This window comes from Myodes glareolus, chromosome 7, assembly GCF_982192425.1.
Source record: "Myodes glareolus chromosome 7, mMyoGla1.1, whole genome shotgun sequence".
In the NCBI taxonomy this organism is placed as follows: Eukaryota; Metazoa; Chordata; class Mammalia; order Rodentia; family Cricetidae; genus Myodes; species Myodes glareolus.
In genome coordinates this window covers 55035262-55055865 of record NC_142032.1, presented here as the reverse complement: position 1 = coordinate 55055865, position 20604 = coordinate 55035262, and the positions used below count along the sequence as shown (strand labels likewise).

The following is a 20604-nucleotide window of genomic DNA, read 5'->3' as shown; positions in this document are numbered from 1 at the left end:
TGTATATATTATGGTTCCTCATGTTGTGTTTTTACGGAATTTTTGTGTGTGTGTGAACATGTATGTCTTTGCATCTATATATGTTTCTTGTGCTCTTTCTTTCTTTTTCTCCTAGTAGTTTATTTGTTTGTTCCTGTTCTAGTTTGTTTGTTTTTATTTTATCTTATTTTATTATTTTTTAGATGACTGTATTCTAATGAGAGAGAGAAAGAAAGGGTTTGGATGTGGGTGGGTGAAGAGTCAGGGAGGATCTGGGAGGAGCTGGGGAAGGGGAAATTGTAATAAGAATATATTGTATGTAGGGCTACAATGAGAAACCCTGTCTCCATAAAAATGTGTGTGTGTGTGTGTGTGTGTGTGTGTGTGTGTGTAATGAAAAAAGCTATTTTCAATTAAAAAAAGGAAAAAAAAGAATCAGGGCTTTAAAGTGTGCAATAGCAGGCAGCGTGGCGGTGGGGCTCTGGCTCAGCCAGAGAGCTCCAGGGGCTCAGCCCCAAGGGACATGGATTTCAGCCTTCTCCTTAGTAACCAGAATGTCTTTTGTACCTTTTCCCAGAGTGCCCTACCCAGGCTTTGATCGGAAGGAAGGCTGGAGGGCAATGTGAAGGCCCTTCAAGCTGCCCACATCCTAAACTCTGAAGCCTGTGAATATGACCCCTGGCAAAGGGAAACTAAGGCTTCAAACCAGCTGATCATGGGCAAGCAATGACTTTTTCCTGGATGTGGATGGGGCCAGTGAAATCACAGCCTGGAAAATGGTAGAGGAAGCCAGCAGAACCAGAGAGCAAGGCCCTCACTACAGGAAAGACAAGAGAAGCCTGGGCTCACTGCCAGGATACAGAAAGGGGCTACCGGAAGGGCCATGTGACCTCTGGCAGCTGGAAAGTCCTGGGGCAAGCTTCCTTAGAGCTTCCAGGAAGGAATGAAGCCAGCAGCATGTAATTCTGGTGACTCCCGCCAGATTCTTGTCTCCCAGAATTTAAGATGACGAATCTGCCTTAAGCTGCCAGATTTGTGGTGACTTTTCAACAGGATGATCGTTCACTTTGTTCTTTCTCTCCTTTTTGTTTTGTTTTCCAGGATCTAAATCTTTATTTGTAAAATTTTAGGAGAAAGGCTTAGAGAGATGGCTCAGCCATTAAGGCACACAATAACAATTTGAAAAAAAAATTATGAGTTTGGATGTTTTCCTGCATGTATGTCTGTGCACCACTTTCATGCCTGGTGCCCGAGGAGGCCAGAAGAGAGTGTGGTACCCTTGGAACTGGAGTTACGGATAGTTTTGAACTACCATGTGAGCACTGGAAATGGACTTCTGGTCCTCTGGAGCCAGTGCTGTCAGTGACTGAGTTCTCTCTCAAGCCCCAGGGTTTAAATCTTTTTTTTTCTTTTCTTTTTTTAAAAATAAAAACAACCAAATAAACAAAAACAAAACCTAGAGTCTCACGGGGTGCACTGACAAGAAGCTTTCAAGTGGGCAAGGCTGGTGCACGACTGAATATGAAGGAGTGGCTAACTCCTGATCCTCTTGCCTCTCCTCGGCCTCTGGAATGTTGGGATTACAGGCATATCTCTTTTTTTATTTATTATTTTATGTGCATTGGTGTTTTGCCTGCATGTATGTCTGTGTGAAGGAGTCATGTAGTTGTATTTTTCTTTTGGGCCACCAGCTCACAAATGACACGGAGACTTATTAATTATGAAATCTTGGCCTTTAGCTTAGATTTGTACCACTAGCTCTTATAACTTAAATTAATCTATGTTCTGCCATGTGAATTTTCTCCCTCTTCCACTGTGTGTCTGACTCGTTCTGAGTCTCGATGGCATCTTTTGCGGCCTCATCTCCTCTTCCTTTCTCTCCCTGGAAATCCTGCCTATACCTCCAGTCTAGCTATTGGCCGTTTAGCTTTTTATTACATCAATCACAGTTTCACAGTGTACAAATATCCCACAACAGTGTCAGATCTTGGAGTTACAGACAGTTTTAAATTGCCATGTGAGGGCTGGGATTTTAACCCAGTCCTCTGGAAGAGCAGTCAGTGCTCTTTAACAGATGAGCCATCTCTCCAGCCCCACAGATATGTGTCTTTAGGGGAAAAAAAATTACCCTAGTTAGTTGACCAGATAGTGCTCCTAGGTACCCAGATTTTATTTTATCTTATTTTATTTTTCTTTCTCTTTTCTTTTTTATATTCATTGATGGATCGATGGATCGACCGATTGACTGAGACAGGGTCTAGCTATGGGGCTGCACCGTAGTCAGGCTGGCCTTAAACTTTCCTAAAATCCTCCGGCCTCTGCCTCCCGAATGCTGGAATTACAGGTGTGCAGCATCACACCGGGCTGGCATCAAAGTTTCTGACTTTCAAATCTCACTAGTGCCTTGGTTGCTCTGAAATTCAGTAGGCGCCGCTTCGCCTCTGGAGCTTCCGGGGAGCCTTAGCTCTTCTGCCTGGCTCGGGAGAAGCAGTCCAACCTGACAAATTGGTCTGCCGCACCTATCCCCTTCCCTTGGTGGACTGTAACCTGCGGCTCTGGTGGACCTGACGCGGAGCTGCGTGAAGCGTAGTGGCGGCGAGACAAGCCCAGGTCCCTCTCTGCCTACAAAGCATGCGTTAGGGACAGAGTTGAGTACTGAGCCAGGGCAGCTCGGCGGAAAGAACGAGAAAAGAGCTTCAGGAGGTTGGCTGCGGCCGCTCCCGGAGGACACAGACAGGCTGAGTGCGCACGTGTGTATACAAGTGCGTGAGTGCAGTGTGTCGGACCGGGACTACAAGTTCCAGAGTGCCCAGCGGCGCGCCGCCCGCGGTCTCTAAGCAGGTCGCCACGAGCTGGCACGCGCCACTCTCGTCCCAGAGTAAATAAGCGACCGAGCCCGACTCTCCTGAGCACCGTAAATAGAGTCCGAGTGGGCGGAGAGCCGCCCGGCACCGCCTGCTCATGTCGCTGCAGAGTCAAGTGTCCGGCCGCCTGGCACAGCTACGCGCGGCGGGGCAGCTGCTGGTTGCCCCGCGCCCCTGGCCCGGCCGCTCGGCTGGTGGCCCGCGGCCCCGCGGCACTGCGTGCTGTCCCCCGGTGGCGCTAAGCGCGCACAGCCTCTGCGCGTGGCCCTCGGCGGGAGTTGGGGCGTGGGGGGCGGCGGGGCGTGGAGCCTGGGTGCGCACCTGGGCCCCCCTGGCCATGGCCGCGAAAGTGGACCTGAGCACCTCCACCGACTGGAAGGAGGCCAAATGTAAGTGTGAGCTCAGGGCGTGGGCCTCCCGGGCCAAATGGCACCCCACATGTCCCGAAACACTTGGGGACTCCTCTCAGCCCACAGCCATGTCCAGTTCCCACACCAGGTCACCTCTTGACCAAGTGAGTGGGGAAGGCGGCTATGGCCCCCAAGAACCCCTTCTCCCCCCTCTTCCGCCCAGATCGTCTGGGACCTGCCACCTTCCTCCGTGCGCATGAGGGAAACTGAGGCCCTGAGTCGGAACCCATTTCCCCAAGGTCAGGTTCGAGTGTGTAGAAGCAAAGTGTGGTATCTTGGCCTCCAGTACCTGGCCTTGCATGCTGCTAGACATTTGGGGCCGAGTGGCAGGGATAAGCTGTGAGAGTAACACAGGGCTGGTGGTTGCCAGGTAGGTTCAGATAGTCCCAAGAGTGGCAGCTCGGGTGCCGGCCTCTCTAGGAGTTTGGTATGTGCCCGTTTTGCCCGCCTGCTGACTTCTGGCCCCTTGCCAGCAGCTGCCCCCTTCTTGGAGGACTGGGCTCATAGAACCTGGAGAGCAGACTGACACCGAGTGTGGGCTGGTGCGAGTCACTGATTCCCCCAAGAATGAAAGTATTTCTCCTTCTGTACAGGCATGCCGGGAAGGGGCCACGGGTCCTGCACGACCGATTTCTTAGCTGGAACGCAAAGTCCAGAGTCCCAAATAGCCCCTGGGCGGCAGCCCAGCTGCCCCTGCCCTTCAGAGCCTGTCTCTCCCCTATGACTCTGGGCGGATCCGCTTTCAAAAGAGCGCCTGTCTCATTGGCTGGGCTGCTGGTGGGCATGACCATGGGGGCTGGGCTACCCGGGTTAAGCTGAGTTTAAAGCTAACCTCAGGTTGGGACATTTTTCGGAAAGAGAACTTCTCCTGGTGGTTTGAGTTGCTTGTCTGCCCAGGATCCTAAAGCACTGACAGTCTTGTCTGGGAGCAGAGAAAACTTGCCACTCCCTCAAACTTGGCCAGAGGTTGGGGGCTGGCCCAGAACTCCAGCAGAGGGAGTCATTGTCCCTTCTTAGAGTTCATCTTTCTCGTGGAGAGCAGCAACCCAGGGCAGAGGCAGAGAGCTAGGACAGTATCACACCTAGTGTAGGGTCTGCCTCTGTTTCTAGGTGCCAGTCCTGCTCCCTTGGGTCTGTGTAAACCAGGTGAGCTGGTCTTTGAGGCTCTGGGGAATCTCTGGTCTCTGCCATTTCCAGTGGGTGGACTGGGTTACAGATACCAGTGCTATTTCGTCTGGCCTTTAGGCTTATACGTGGGTTCTGGCGTTCAAACTCGGGTGTCTAGGCTTGCATGGCAAATGCATTCATGCACTGAGCCATCTCCTTAGTGCTCAGTCAATAAACTTTTACCTCATACCCTGTGGGGGCCAGCGCTGTAGGACTCAGCAGAGAGTGGGGAGGCAGCAGTCTGTCTAGAGGGGAAAACTACTGGTATGGTCTCTGTCCTGTGGGTATTATGGAGAAACTGTGCTGGCTGGGGCCACCTGAGCTGGGGAGGTCAGAGGGCGATCAGTGACCCGAGGTAAAGAAGCTGGCTGGGAAGGGCATTCCGGGGTCAGGAGGGAGGGCTAGACTTAGAGGAGGGCCCACTGTGACCAAATGCAGTCCTGAGGCATCATCAGTGACAGTGGCTAGCAGGTGAGACAAGGCCTCTCGTGTTTTAGTTACCTAGGGTGTAGAAGAGGTTACTCCAAGTCTCCATGATCTGGGACAGCCAGCTCTGGGCATGGAAATGGGGGGATGGCCTGGTCCAAAGACTTTGTTTTTGTTTTTGTTTTGTTTTGTTTTTGAGACAATGTTTCTCTATGTAATCCTGAAACTCACTATGTAGGCCAGACTGGCCTCAAACTCACAGAAATCCACCTGCTTTAATGACCTTTTTTTCTTTTTCTTTTTTCTAAAGGTTAGGATTAGGGGGCTGGAGAGATGGCTCAGTGGTTAAGAACACTGGCTGCTCTTCCAAAGGACCCAGGTTCAATTCCCAGTACCCACATGGCAGCTCATGACTGTCTGTTATTTCAGGTCTAGGGGATCTGATACCTTCACACCAGTGCACGTAAAATAAAGTTAAATTTAAAAAAAGTTTAGGATTAGTGGCATGTGCCTGTAATCCCAGCACTTGGTTGGCAGAAGCAGGCAGATCTCTGAGTTCCAGATCATTCTGGTCTGCAAGGCAAGTTCTAGGCCAGCCAGGGCTACATAGTGAGACCTGTCTCCAAAAACAAGACCACAAACAAGCAAAGCCTTCCTGTGTGGCTCAGGCTGACCTGGATCTCACTCAGTAGTCCACATGTACACCTTATGACAGTTTATGCTTCTTTATTTCTGTGTGGCCTTCCATCTTACAGATGTACCACGTGTGTATACACTTTCTTTTGTAGATGGGTATTAGGGGTTCTCAGACCATCCTGATGCGTGTCTCTCACGGACATGTGCTTTCAGGGATATATCTAAACGAGGACTAGATATCCAGATGCTTGCTTTCCTGAGGCGATCTTCTGTCAGAGACCAGCACACAGTGACTACATTCCCATAACACTAATGTATAGGCAGTTTAGGATTAAAAAAAAATAAGGCCGGGTGATGGTGCATACCTTTAATCCCAGCACTCAGGAGTCAGAGACAGGTGGATCTCTGTGAGTTCAAGGCTAGTCTCGTCTACAGAGCGAGTTCCAGGACAGCCAAGGCTGTTCGACAGTAAAACCTGGTCTCAAAAAACCACCACCAACAACTATATATATAAAATAACAGTGGGTGTGAAAACCCTTGAACCCTTGGGCAGGGCTCCTCACCTCAGGGGAAAGTCAAACCAGTCTGGGGTTGCTTGGCAGCACCTGCTCTCATCCAGGGCAGCCCACGTTAGCTTTTACATCACCGTGACCACAATAACTTCATTTAAGGGAAGAAAAAAGAGATTCATTTTGGCTCTGTGCAGTGGCCAGGAAGGCATGATGCACACCTCTGATTCTAGCACTCAGAAGTAGAGGCAAGAGGATTGCTGTGAGTTTGAGACTGGTGTAGCAAGGATGGTGCTACCTGACAAGACTCTGTCTTAAACAAAAGGAAACTACGACCATGGTGGCAGGAGTGACTGGTGATGAGGAGGCTGAGGGTGAGGCAGGAAGTATGGCATAACCTGCAAGGACCAGCTCCTGGCTCTGCCAGTCAGCCCCCACCTCCCCAAGAACAGCGCCACCAGCGAGGGACCAAGCTTGTAAAATGTGACATGAGCCTGTGGGGGCTTCAGATTCAAAGCATAATCTCACCCAGGCAGCAGGCTGTAGGCACACAGCAGGAGGGCAGATGGGAGGCTGGAGAGCAAGCATCAGTGCTTGGGAAGGGCTCAGCCTTCCAGAAGAATCTCCTTATGAGGTGTTGTGCTATGTCCATTGCCTGCTGTGGTCCAGCTAGAGAGGCCTTTCCCAAGGCTCAGCTCCTTCTTCACCTCCTTGTTGGCTGCCTGCTTCTCTGGGTTCATTAACCATCCATATCCGGACAACCACCAGACTGGATCCCCTTATCAGGAGACATGTAGGCTTTTGTTTTTGTTTTGTTTGGAGACAGTGTCTCCTGTAGCCTAGGCTGGCCTCTAACACCCTGTATAATGGAGGATGACTTTGAACTTCTGATCCTCCTGCCTGTACATTATTCCAGGTGCTGAGATTACAGGTATGCACTACTAAGCCTGGTTTATATGATTCTGGGGGTCGAGCCAAGTGCTGAGCTTTGTTAGTGGCAGATCTGATTGCACTGGTTAGTTAACCTGATCCCCTTGGTTCTTGGGTGCCACAGTACCCTCTCTCCAACTAAGGGCTTATTTAGGAGACTGTAAATAGGTTGGAGAGATGACTCAGCAGTTTAGAGCCCTGATTGATCATTTAGAGGGCCTGGTTCACTCTTTAGCCCTCACACAGTAACCCACAACCACCCATCTCCAGTTCCAGGGGATCCAATGCCTCTAACGGCACCAGGCACACACATGGTGCACATACATACATGCAGGCAAAACACTCATGCAATACAATAAAATAAATGCATATTTAAAAATTACTTTTAAAAAAGACTGGAAATTTCACACTGAAAGGCTGTTGGCTTGAGGGAACTTATCTGGGGCCATCAGGAACATCTAGGGGCTCTGTCCTAGCCTTGGCTTCTTGGCCCACGCTGGAGCAGAATTGTGTACTGAAAAGAAGGAACACTGGTGCCCTCCGACTCCAGCAAGTCCCAGGATCACGGCTGCATGCTCCCTGAGCCTCCATTTCCTCATCTGTGAAGTGGGATCAATAGTTCCTGTTGTCGTGCTGGGCCTACACTGGAGTGACAGCCTACAGAGCTGCCCCTTTCATATTTCTTCCCAGCCTCCTAGCCACTCTGTGCTGGGCTCTTACAGACCAGCCTGCAGTCCCCATCACTGGTGGCTCATGGTGAGATTCTTAGGCTTCAGCTGCAGGTCCTGTTGGAGGGGCCAGGATTGAGGACCGTAGGGAACATCATCTCAGTGACAGTGTCTCTGATGGGACTGCTGAGCCAGCATACCATCTAGGCGCACCTGAGAATTAGGGGTAAGGGCATCTCTTCCATGTTGGGATGCAGTCTTGGTACACCCCAGTGTGAGTGGAGGCAGGTCGAGAGCTGCAGTGGGTTTTACACTCTGTTCTTCCCTGCTTGAGTCTCTGCTCCCAGGGGCCGGTGAGCACAGGTGATTAATGCCACAGACGCTGCACGCTGCTGTGTCCGAGTGCACAACCTTATCAGCTGTGCCCACCTGGTGTTCTGCAGACTCAGCCCCCCCGCACCCCCACAGGTTCAGCCCGTCTCATCTCTCAGAACGACATCTTGCAAAGTGTCATAAAGATACTTCTTAAAACACATCATTGAATTCCCGTTTGCCTGGCGCGCTTTATGGCTCTGGCGGAGCCTGCTTCCTCCTGCACAGCTTTCGTGCCCGCGAGCCTCTGGAAGCTTAGTCTGGGGTCAGGCTTCCCCATCAAAATTTACTGCGAACATCTTTTTACAACACCTGTCTCAGTGAGCCGTGAAATACTCTCGCCTCTTCAAAAATGATAGAGAATGAAAATGCATGTTTTACATCTTTTATAAAAAAAATAAAACCCACTTGTGCTTTAAGTCTGCATCTGACTTGGAAGGAGGTGGGCAGTGACTTCTGTGTGGGGCAGAGGAGGCCTGGGAGATGATCCTCAAAGCTGGAGCTGGGGTGGGGAACAAGTGCTTGGGCCCTGGGGCAGAGAAGCATCTCAGGCAGCTCTATAGTTTTCTGCATCTCAGGAGCCTGCCATGACTGTGGCCGTGTGTGGAGATGGAGACACAGACTGGTGTGCTGGCCTTTAGTTCATCTCTCATACAGCCCAGGGTAGCCTTGAACTCCTCATCCTCCTGCCTCTGCTTGACAAATGCTGGGATAACAGTTGTATGTCACCATATCTGGCTCATGCTGGCCTTTTGAGGTTGTGTATTTGGGGGCCATCCCTGACAGGGACAGACTGACAGATGTCCCTGAGACTGGTGTAGTGGTGGCTGTGGCAGAGGCAGGGTGCAGTCTCTGGGAAACAGTGCTCTATTTGGACTCCATTGGAGCAAGAGGGCCTTGTGAACTATGGTCATTCAAACCAGGCCACCAAGGTTATGAAGAAGGACAGACCCACCTCAGGTTTCTTTCATCTGGGTCTGACAAGGGCTCTAAGGTGGTGACATCTGTCAGATGTGTCTGCCAGGGGTCTGGGTGTCCTTGGGCCGTGGGCCTCATTCCATGTGGCTGCAGGGTTGGTCCCAGCCTGACCATCTCAGCAGTGCCTGTAGCTGGTCTGCGGTAGCTGGCAAGCAGTGGAGTCACCACAGCTTCCTGGTGCCAGCTCCAGGTCTAACCGGCTGGAAGCATCCACACTTGACTGTGCCAAGGTTCAGGGTGTCTGGTCATGATTGCATGTGATAACTAGTATGGGGAGCTAAATAACAGTCAGGATTCTGCTGCCCTGCTTTCCCCAGGAAAGGCTTTGCCCTACCAAATCCTGCCCTGGTGGGCACCCCTCCTGAGGATCTGTAACGCTACAAAGCACCCACACTGCAGTCCTGCCTTCTTTTCCTGAAGCTGGGACAGGGCTTGAGCCCAGGACTCATGCTCGCTAGCTGAGCACCTTACCACAGAGCCACTGTTGTTGCTGGTCTTGACTGCCCCCTTCTCACAGACCCTCAGTGAAAGTCCCACACGCCTCCTCTCCACCCACCTACCCCTCTGTGCCCTGACTTCTCTCTCTGCTCTGGCTGTTCCCGCTTCCCCCAAATGTTCCCTCTTGCCTCAGCACTTCCGCACAGGCAGGCCCTCTGCCTGCATGGCTGCTCAGCCAGCTGATCCTCAGCCTTCAGGTTTCAGCTCTTCACTGAGTCATCCATAGCCCCTCGCACACACTGTGCTGGTGGTGAATGGTACAGATCCTTACATGGATAGATCTTATTGGTCGATGTCCAGTACACAAATTCTTAAGATTCAAGACAGGGTTTCTCTGTGTAACAATCCTGGGACTCACTTTGTAGACCAGGTTGGCCTTGAACTCACAGAGATCTGCCTACCTCTGCCTTCCTAGTGCTGGGATTAAAGGCATGTGCCATTTAAGTGGAGAAGGGAACGGAGAGGGTAATGAGAAGAGAGATTGGAAGGTAAACTGCTATTCCAGGTATAGCAGGTACAGAGGCCCTGAGCAGGAAATCTCCTGGGGGTTTGAGGAACATGTTGGTAAATGGCCGGGTCGGTGGTGGGTGTAGTGAGGACAGGTTTGAAAATGGGGTAATACAAGGGTCAGCTTGGGGTCAGTTGCTGCTCTTAGGTTTGAGCTGAGTCTCACCTAGAGGAGGGGAGGTGGTAGTGAAGTTGGAACCCAGGGCTTTGTGCAAGCATTCCACCAGCTGACCCGCATCCCCATATTCCTATCTGTTTTCTGCTATGTGCTATCCCCTCTCCATTCCCCTAGCCTGCATTTGAGGGCTCTTGGCTGGGCTAAGTGTATAGATAGCCTCTCACCAGCAGGGGGAGCCTGTGAGCCATAAGCCTGGACTAAGCTGTAGCAGACCAGCCTCTTGAGGTGGCTCAAATTCACTACAGCAAGGGAAGGCCTGACTTGGGGCAGCGGGGACCAACTTGGCATACTCAGAGTCTGAGGGGCCTGGGTCCTCACTCAGTGTCTGAGTGACCTCAGGCTGCCTCCCAAGTGCCTGATGCCTCCTCTGTAAAAATGGGAACATTTGCCTGCAGCTGCATAGAAACCCCGACCAGTGCTGGGAGGATGCTGACAATGGGCTCCAGATCTGCAAGAGTCTGTCTTTGAGGATATTTGTCTTGCCATCAGTGACATTGTGACTGACAAGGGACAGAGCATCACAAGCCTGCTTGGCTTAGTGCATGCGAGTTTGCAATTGTTCTGCAAGGGACATCTCACCCCGCTACAAATGCAGATAGCAGGGACCTAGAGATGTTTAAGTATCGGGAAGGGACCAGGTTGAATTCTGAACTGGTGTCTGCAGTGACTGAACAAGTCCCTCAATCTCCCTGGGCCTCAGTTTCTCTTCCTGAACAAAGACAGCAGGGCAAGATGTTGTGGAGTCGTCCATGTCTCTGTCCCTGAGGGCCATGGGAAGCACGGCTGGTAGGATTGGGTTGCACTCTTGGACTCAGGAGGAGGCCTACGTGGGACCCCTCTTGGCCTTGCCACACTGACTCTCCTTCCCGCCTGTCCTGCCCCTGCAGCCTTTCTGAAGGGCTTGAGTGACAAGCAGAGGGAGGAGCACTACTTCTGCAGGGACTTCATTAAGCTGAAGAAGATCCCTACATGGAAGGAGACCGCAAAAGGTAGGCCGAATTCTCGGGGCGTGCCAGGTGCCCCTACAGAATGGCTTGGGAGGATCTGCCAGAGCATCCAGTGGTACCAACTGAGTGTTCCCTACATCCAGGCTCTCTGCATGTGTCACGTCATTAATTATTAACATTGCCTGAGGCCAGTTTGGTTTTCAGTTCCATGACAGCATTAAGAAACCAGCTCCAGGCCACATAAGCCATCTACCTCAGGTAACTCAGTTGCTGGAAGCTGGGCTGTGATGCTCTTGCTTACAGGGGCATGCTGGGGAACTCCTGAGGCCTGAAAGTGCAGGTGTGCTAACCCAGGACCCCAGGCAAGCCACTTATCCCACCTCAGCCTCTGTTGTGACACCTAAAAATGGAGTGTGTGAAGTCAGGTGTGGTAGGGTATTCCTGTAATCCTAGCACTTGGAAGGTAGAGGCAGGAAGATGAGGAGCTGAAGGCCAGTCTTGGCTATGTAGCAAGTTGGGGCCAGCCTGTCTCAAAAATGAGGAAACCAGGGGGTGTGTGAGATCACTGACACTTCCTGGGTCATTGCTGTGAAGGCCTTGTGTGCACACAGTAGGTGCTCATGCAGAGTAGGATGTCACCACCACCATCAGTGGCCACTCACTACCCTTTTGGCTCTTTGCCCATGGGCTCTGGCTGAGTCACTCTGCAATGAAGGCCCCTTAACCCTGCCTGTTCCAGGGGTGGCCGTGAAAGTGGAGGACCCCAAGTATAAGAAGGACAAGCAGCTGAATGAGAAAATCTCCCTGTTCCGTGGGGACATCACCAAGCTGGAAGTGGATGCCATTGTCAACGCTGGTGAGTGACTGGCCTGAGTCAGAGGCCTGGGGGGGCCACTTTGTCACATTCGGCTTGGTCGGTGTGCCAAAAATGGGTGGGCGCCACCTGGCTCCAGAGAGCCTCTCAGTTGCTGGTGTGGATGGCTTGCTGGCGCCACAGGAGCCCAGCGTGGCGGCTACTTGGGCTCTTTTCTCTTGAAGCCCTGACCTGCCTTGTGGGGGCACCTCGCTCTGCCAAGCTGCCTTGCAGCTCTGAGACCCATTAGCAGTGGGGATGGGGGAGAGCACCATTGGAAAGTTGCCACACTGCCCCGCCTCTGAGGTGGAGGCCAAAGCCAGCTCTCTTCATCCTAGGGGAGGGGGGCTGTGGCTGCTTCCTCACCTCCACCCTGCTTCACTCCACACCTGGCCAGGTGAGGGAGCTCATGGAGGGAAGGGAGGGTACAGAGAGGTCCTCCTCAGCCCCCTGGCAGCTCTCCAGCGCCTGGGCTGGGAGCTGCTCAGCTTCCTGCGTGTGTTCTCCTCTTGCTGGCTTGGCAGTTTATTGTGATGAGCAGAGTGGAGGCAGCTGCTTCTCTGAGGGAGGGAAGAATGCTGTGGTGTTTGTCTGGCTGAGGTCAAGAGGCTCTGGAAAGGGTTCTGGAGTCACCAGGAACAGGTGTCTGGGGCCAGCAAAGTCTAGCATGTGCATAGGAACTTCTTGGAACAAGGTTGGGTGGCTTCCCTCCCTCCCTTCCTCCCTCCCTCTCACCCTCTTTTCCTCCCACCCTCCCTGCCTCATACAACCCTCAGGAACTATGGCTGGCATCAGAGGTGTCTTTTTCTATGATTGTGCGACTATCAGTACAAAGCTCCTAACACAGGGCTCTGACGTACAGGGAGAACCCCATCATGCCAGTCCCTGCCCCTGTGCAGCCCACAGCACCCCAGGTGTTTCTGGACCTCCTCTCGCCTTCTGGCTTGCAGAAGCTCTGCAGCTTGGCAGAGCGAGGTGCCCCCACAAGGCAGTCGGTCCCTCCAGGACTCTGGAACAGGGAGCTATTGTCAGTGTCTCTTTGGTCTCCCTAAGTAACTGGGCTCCAGGCAGAGGTGACTGCTCACTCTGTCCTGGACCTTTGCGTTTGTGATCCTGGTGGCATTTCTGGCAGTGTTTGCAGAGGGATAACACTGTGCCCTTCCCCCACCCTGCCTGTCTCAGACACAGTGATGGGTGGCACTTAGTGCCAGAGAACTGGGTCACCTTTGCCTTTCTGGCTGCTGCTTCTGTGTGCACCTTGAGCACCTGATGTAGGGTAGGTGGCAGGGTGTTCAGTGGATCAATCTGAGTGAAGATAGCTTTGTCTGGTTTGCACACCTGCCCCTCAGGAAGTCTCTTGGGTCTGCCTTGCCCTGTCACCTGGCCCTGCATTTTACTGTCAAAGGTGCGGACGGCACCCAGTGGTTTCTTTCCTGTTGAGTTGTAAAATGGACAATGGAAAAGCAGGTGCCTTGCCTCGTGAATTCCCTGGCAGCCTAGCCTGTGAAGAAATTTGGGTTTAGGGACCAAGGTTGGTGTCACAGAATTCATGGAACAGGAAAAGGCTCTGGAGGCTTGGACACGGGGCATGGGTTGGCCTGTCAGATTTCTCACTGAGGAGCACGCCAGCACTGGTTGAGCTGGCTGCTCTGGGCTGGTGGCCCTGTTGGTCATGCTTCCCCCAGGACATGGCATCCTTGCATCTGCCAGGCTTCCTTCTGTCTCCGTACAATGCGGATGATGGAAAGTGACCTATCGGGTAGTTGGGGACATGCAAGGTAGGAACAACCTGCACAGAAGCCAAGTGCAGCTCAACGAGAAAAGGACTTGGTGCCTCCTGCAGATGAGCAGCCTCCCGTCTCCTGCTTGCCTTAGTGAACCCGACGTCTTAGTGTGCTTTCTTGAGATCTTTTTCTAGAAAGGGGCACAGTCGGGATTTAGAACTCTTCCAGAGTGACAAACAGTGGTCAAAGCAGGTGTTGGACATGGATTTCCCATGCAGAGCCTGCATCCCCAGTGTTTGATGTGGTATCGGCATTGATCAGACAGAGGTCCCTTCCCATCCCTTTGGGCCCTGGCTTCACCCCGGCGCATCACCCACCAGGGGGCAGCAGAGATTGCGTTTCCAAGGAACCCATAAATCAGCCTTTATTAGTGAAATAAAAGTCGCAGGCAATGTGGGGCTTTTCAGGGCTGCATAAATCTGCGTCCGAGCCTCGTGAAACCCATATGTGCTTAATTCATATGTAAAGTTTCAAGCAGGAAGAGAATGCATGTCCATTAAATTCTATTTGACTTGATTATAATCATTAGCCGTGAATAATTGCTTCTCATTGCCGACCGCAGAGCCACCACAATAGGCAAGAGGAGAGAGCAATTATCTCGGGGTGGGAATTTTTAAATTTTTATTTTTGAAGCCAGGGGTAGCATTGGCCTGTGGGCATTTGATGGCCTGTGGAGCATTGGGTGGACTGGGAGTGGCTGGGGCTTCCATAGTGTGTGTGTGTGTGTGTGTGTGTGTGTGTGTGTGTGTGTCTGTGTGTGTCTGTGTCTGTGTCCATCCTCATTTTGTTCTCACTTTGTCTCTGTTTCCAGATGGGGAGGAGTGTCCCCCTGGGCCTCACTCCAGCTGCAAGAACACGAAGGAGAAGCATGTAGGGGGAACTAGAGGGGGCCTGTGAGGGAACGGGGAGGTTTGGACCCTTATCCCCATGCTGAGAAGTGGGACGCTTAAGGGAGAGCATCTCTGTCCTGCAGGCAGTGCTTGCAAAGGCCAGGTCCAGTGCCCTCCCCGGTCACCTGCACCCACCCCCATCTTTCTACTAGCCACTTGGCATTTGACTGATTTTAACCCAGCCGAAAGGGCATGTGTGAGGTGTGACGTGATGGTGTCCGTGTGTGTCTGTGATACCGCTGTACGCTATGTGGCAGGGGCAGAAGGCCTGACTACTGAGTGGCAGGGTTAAGGTCACGGGGGCAAGCCAAGCTCACTAAACTCTCCCCATAGCCGCCCCATGGGCTGATGGCCAAGGCCACGTGCCAGGGCAGCACCCAGGAGAGCCTCAAGCTCCTGCCATCTGTGCCGGCCACAACTCCTGCCCATGGGGTATGCCACATTCATCTTAATTAAATTGACTGCCGTACTGGCAAGATAAGCTAGGGAACCCCTGTGGCCACTCTCTCCTCCAGGCACTGGAGATGCTGGGGGCCTGTCTCTCTAGTGTTCTCTGACCCCCAGGGCTGTGTGTGGGGAGAGCTCAGGTCTGGGGTTCTCCACGTGGGTGGGGGGTGTTGTGGCTTTCACAGTGTTTGAGTCTTTTCTGTGTCTCAGAGGATGAACCTTAAATCTATATCTTGAATGTCTAGTTCAGCAGCCTGGTGTCTGTGGGCCTCTGGGCCTGAGATGGCCAACTCCCAGCCTAGAAGGGTGAACACAAAGACCCTCATTTTTGGCCAGCCCAGGGATCCAGTGGCCTGGCATTGGCCTTAGAGTCATCTCAGGGCAGAGCGTACACGAACGAGACAGCCATTTTTCTCTTTAGAGCAATCTCAGGCTGTGCATGTGTGTCAGGGCACCACCGAGGCCTTTGGAGTGGAATGGGAGCTCCTGCCGGCACCTCCCATCCCTCAGGTCCTCATCTGAAAGCTGCCATCATCCTCAGCCCCAGCCAGTGTGCGAGCGAGGATGACACATGTTTAGGCCTGACACACAGAGGCCCCAGTAAATTAGTCCTGAGGAAGTCAGGAGCAAGAGCGGCTAAGTAGAATATAATGTGACACAGCGCCGGGAGGGAGGTTTGAATAAAGTGTGCGTGACGCCGCAGGGACCAATTAATTCTGCAAGGAGGTGGCGGGAGGCGAGGTGGGTCAGGGAGGCCTTTGAAGGGTCTGGGTTCTGGGGCCTGGCCTTAAAGAATGGTGGGAAACCATGTCTCACAGCGACAAGCCGGCCTCACTGGAGACTTTTAAGCTGCTTATTTATTTAAAATAAGGCAAGAGTGGCACTCTGCTTCCTTAAGTCCCACGGCTTTGATTTGTGAGAGCCTACCCGCCTCTTATCCCCCACCCCACCCCACCCCACCGTGGCACAAACCCTTGTTTCATCCCTTCATGCAGCTCCGAAAGGTAGTGGAGCCCGGTGTGTGGAGGAGCAGGCACCGACACTGAGCGTCTGGCCACCAGTGAGGCCACTGGTGCCCCGCCCTGCTCTGGCTGTCCCCAGCCTGCCTCGGCTGGTCTGGTGCGGGTGATTTAGAGACCGCCTTGATGGACTAGCAAGCAGGGGGCCGCAGGGACAGCGACTGCCTGGTGGGAAGTGATCTGACGCTAAACTGTCGCCGTAAATCGCTTTATCTGTCACTTCAGATTTAAATGTGTTTGCTGAGGCTTGCCGGCCGCCGACAGCAAAAAAAAAAAAAAAAAAAAAAAAAGCTCCGCATGGGCAGGGGCAGTGCTGGCCAGAGCCGAGCCACTATGCCAGCCTCTGCACTCTGCACGGCCCTGGGCTGGTCACTTCCCTCTCCTTTTGTTATCTTTCTTCCTTCTCCTCTCCCCTTTCTCCTTATCTTCCTCCCCATCTTCTAGCCCTTGCTTATTTCCCTCCTTCCTCTCCTTTTCCCTCCCCTTCTCTCCTCCTCTCTCTGGCTCCGTCTCCCCCCTTTCCCCATTCTTCTCCCCCCACCACCCTTGACAAATTTCCACTCAGTTCCCATTGCAGCTCAAGCCCTCCTCCTCTCCAGCTAATCCCCCACCCCCCAGGATTCCTTCTTTATGTTACCATTCATTTATAGGTCTTAGCCCTTCGTGTGTGTGTGTGTGTGTGTGTGTGTGTGTGTGTGTGTGTGTCCGCCCCCCACCCTACCCCCAGCATTGGGTAGGCGACAAGTTTTTAATTCAGTGTCTTTGCTGGCTGCTGGGTTGCGGAGAGTGGACAGTGAGCAGGTACCTGCTCTGGGGGCCAAGATTTGAATTTACTGGCCCCACGTGGCCTGGTGGTAACTTCCTGCTGTCCAAATGTGTTGGGTTCTGAGCCCCAGCCCCCTATACTACAAGGAGTGTTCACCCAGGGCTGCCCTTGACTGGATGCTGAGGCGTCCTGTGCAGGGCACCCACTTTACAGATTAAAAGATTAAGGCTCTCACAGGATCACAAAACCAGATAAGAGTCAGGGCCCCAAACCAGATGTGGTGGCATATGCCTCTAATCCCATTATTCCAGAGGTAGAGACAGAGGCAGAAGCAGGTAGATCTCTATGAGTTCAAGACTAGCCTGGTCCACATAGTGAGTTCCAGGCTAGCCTAGACTACATAATGAGACCCTTTCTCAAAAACAGACAAACGAACTAATGAACAAAACCCCTTGTCTTTGGCACTGGGGTAAAGGGATGCAGCTAGCATTGCTTTACTCGCCCGCCCCTACTGGGTGTGGGAGTTTGGTGTGGGCATAGCATGAAGAAGGAAACCAGTTAGGTGGCCTGAGATGTGGGCAGCCACCCTCCCTATGGTAAGAAGCACCAAAATGCTTGATGCCTCCAGAAGAGTGTGGCTCATTTCCACAAGGTCAAGCCATGTTATATAAATTCATAAATGATGGATCCCTTTTGAATTATTGAGGTTTCCTCCCGGGCCTTCAGGGCTTGGTCCAGTGAGGAGAGCCTGACTGCTGGGTGGGACTCAGAGAACCTGTAGGTTTCCTTCTGCCTCCAGATCTTCTGCTAATGCCTCACTGTGAGTCGGGACCCACGTATCTGCTGTCCCCTCGGAGTGAGGGGAGGGACTCCCGCTGTCCTGAGTTCTAGTTGGCCTTTGGTGAATGAAAGTGATTCAGTTCTATTGTGGGCTGGCTGGATGGCAGGAACACTGCACGAGCCAGCTCTGGGACACCCCCTCTCAGATCTAGCCCTCACCCCGCCTCTCTGGGCCTCAGAGGAGTCTCTTGGTTCATAGATACGGACAGTGGTTAGCATTCATGCCTAGCCCCCCACCCCCGTCCCCATCTCTGCCTGAGTTTGCTGGCAGGTGTGAGCCTCTGGAGGTGAGGAAGGAAAGGCAAGACTCCATGTGCCTACATTCAGGGTTTTTGTAAGTCCTGGAGAGGAAGACACATGAATAATTAGAGCTCAGAGATGGCTGGTGACCAGCTCAGGGTCACACAGCAGGAAAGTGGGAGAGTCTCAAACCCAGGCTTTCGGCCTCCATCTCTGGGCTATTACTAAACTTAGATCAGAAAACGTTCTTCAGAGGGTTGTGACTTGCCCATATGGAATGGTGGCTAGAGTACATTCTGTCCCAGGCTTCCTGTCCTTGAGGCCACCTGGCCTCAGCTCCCACACCTGTGCAGCTGCCCGTGTCCCCGATGTGCTGTCCCGAGCACCGAGCTTATGGGAATGTGTGTGTTTTGAAATTAATGGAGACTATTAAGTTGGCGGAGCATGAAAAGGGCTGGAGCTGCAGCTCTTGGCTCGCTCTCCTGGAATGATCCACTAGGGACTGGGCACAGGCTGCCTGGAGGGATGGGCCCTCTGCATCCCTAGATGACCAAGGGTCTAGCTGAAACCATCATCCTCCATTCTTCCTCCCACCCTAGTCAGTGAAGGAAAGCAGTAAATTTGGGGGTGTATTAAAGTGAATCTTTTCTCCAGACCTCCAGGGTCAGCTCCAGCACACTCCAGGTCTAGGCCTGGCCTTCCTAGGCAGGACAGGGAACATGCCCCCAGGGAAGCCACAGGACTAAAGTGGGCCCTACCAGGACTTGGTTACAGCTCCTGAAGTCAGAGCCGGCAGAGTAGAAGCCACCTAAGGCATCCCCAGCAGCTTCCAGTGCCCCAGGACTGCTTGCCTCAGAGTCTCACCTTGGAAGTACCTTTGTTGATTTTTGCAAATTCCCAATCATGCTGACATTTTAAGTGGCCACTTTATGGTCCCCTCTGCAGTCTATCAAAGGGTACAATTTCTGGAGCTGCAGTGCCTAAGCCTGAGCTAAGGATAGGGACTGTGGAGTGGGAGAGGGTCAGCTTCAGATGCCTCTTGTGACCTGGTCTTCTCACAACGCTGCCATGAGGCGATCTGATTCCTCCGCCAACTCCCACAGGCCCTTCTACCTTGGGGCGTGTTTCCCCACAGGGGTTTCTCGGGGAGCTCAGAGAAAGGAATAGATTCCAGTTAGGGTGCCTTCCGTCCTGGAGGGTCCACATATAACTAGTGGTATAATGAGGGGCTCATTCTCACAGGACAGCCAAGGAGATCCCCATGGCAAGGGCAAGTCTGAGAACTGTACATCTGTCTGGGAAGATGCCCCTGGAGGTGCTCAGGCTGTTTGTATAGTAGGTCACAGTAAAAACACAACAATGCAGGACCTAATGACTCCCCAGGGCTGGGGACCCTATAGTGGATGTGGCTGCCCGGGGCACCATGTAAGGATGCCTGTTCTCTATGTCGGCAACGGGTAGGTTAGGGGATACACTATTTTTGGATTCAGGTGATTGAACTCAGGGCCTTGTGCACATTAGGAAAGCGCTCTACCACTGAACTATACCCCCTACCTCCACTTTGTCTAGCTTTCAGTTTGAGACAGAGACTATCAATAAGTTGCCTAGGCTGGCCTTGAACTCGCTTTGTAGTGCCTTGAACTTGTGATTCTCTGGTCTCAGCCTCTCTGGGTGCTGGGATTGCAGGCATGCACCAAACCCATGCTATTTATATCTATGCGGAGGTGTCAGGAAAGGAAGCTGGTGAGGACGGCGGCAGGGGAGGATGGTAGTGTAGTATAGAGCCATTCTGAGAGTGTGGGTGGGGTTCAGTTGAGGGTACCCCCCATGACATCGCATAACTGCTGCCCCCTTCCAGTGACAACAAGTGGTCCTTGAATAGCATCTCCACTTCCCCCATTCCACCTTCTCCCCTTCTGGACATTGTAATTACCATCAAAACGAGAGTGTTGGGGTGGCTTGTGGGAGAGAGAGCCGGCTGTCAGCTGTCCCCTGCCAGCAGGGCCCGCGACTGTTTGATTATTGCCGCCTGACTGTATTTCACGTACGGTTTAAACATCATCAAACACTACATCCCTTTTGAGAAGCGAGGGCTACCTTGCTGTGGATGTTGAAGAGAAACAGGGACATTAAAATCCACGAAGCAAATGGCCTAGAATTGACATTTGCGGCGGTGGGAAGCTCTGCTGTGCCTGCCAAAGAGGCTAAATCCCAATCCTGTCTGGCAGCAGGGAGCTTTCCCCACAGGGTGGTAGGAAGGGGGCAGATCTGGTCAGGAGGGGACCAGGAAGAGTCAGGGTGGGATTTTTGTGGTTGACTGGCCACCTGTCAGCTCACCTTATGGTAGGCGGGAGCGCTCCCCTTCTCCAGACAGAACAGGGTGCTGGGCCTGCAGCTCTGGGGCTAGGGGTGGTGCACAGCAGGGTTATGCCCAACAGGGCTGCATTCAGTTTCTGCTGTGGCCTCTGTGGAGCTTGGTGTGCTGCATCAAGGTACAATGACCCTCAAGTCCCACCTTCTTCATCTGTAGACCCCAGAGATATGTCTGGGGCAGCTTCAAGGTTCAAGGTGAACCACGCAGGTGCCTAACAGGTGATTGGAGCTGATGGATGGTGAAGGCCATTATCAAGGAAGTGGACATGGAGGCTAGAGTTGGTATTTTTATTTTTTATTTATGTGTAAGTGTGTATATCTTT

General features: G+C 52.6%; 1 protein-coding gene across 2 annotated transcripts in view; it reads left to right on the top strand.

Moving 5' to 3' along the window:
- Nucleotides 1-2801: 2801 nt before the first annotated feature.
- The window catches only part of Macrod1 (mono-ADP ribosylhydrolase 1), a 141018-nt gene continuing 123215 nt past the window's right edge, over nucleotides 2802-20604 (top strand). Inside the window, exons 1-3 of one of the 2 annotated variants that reach the window (XM_087908157.1) lie at nucleotides 2802-3232; nucleotides 11010-11111; nucleotides 11809-11925. In XM_087908157.1, coding sequence (XP_087764283.1) covers nucleotides 2941-3232; nucleotides 11010-11111; nucleotides 11809-11925 — 511 coding nt within the window. In that variant the 5' untranslated portion in view covers nucleotides 2802-2940. The remainder of the gene's footprint in view (nucleotides 3233-11009; nucleotides 11112-11808; nucleotides 11926-20604) is intronic. The other variant, XM_087908158.1, reaches the window with a different exon arrangement.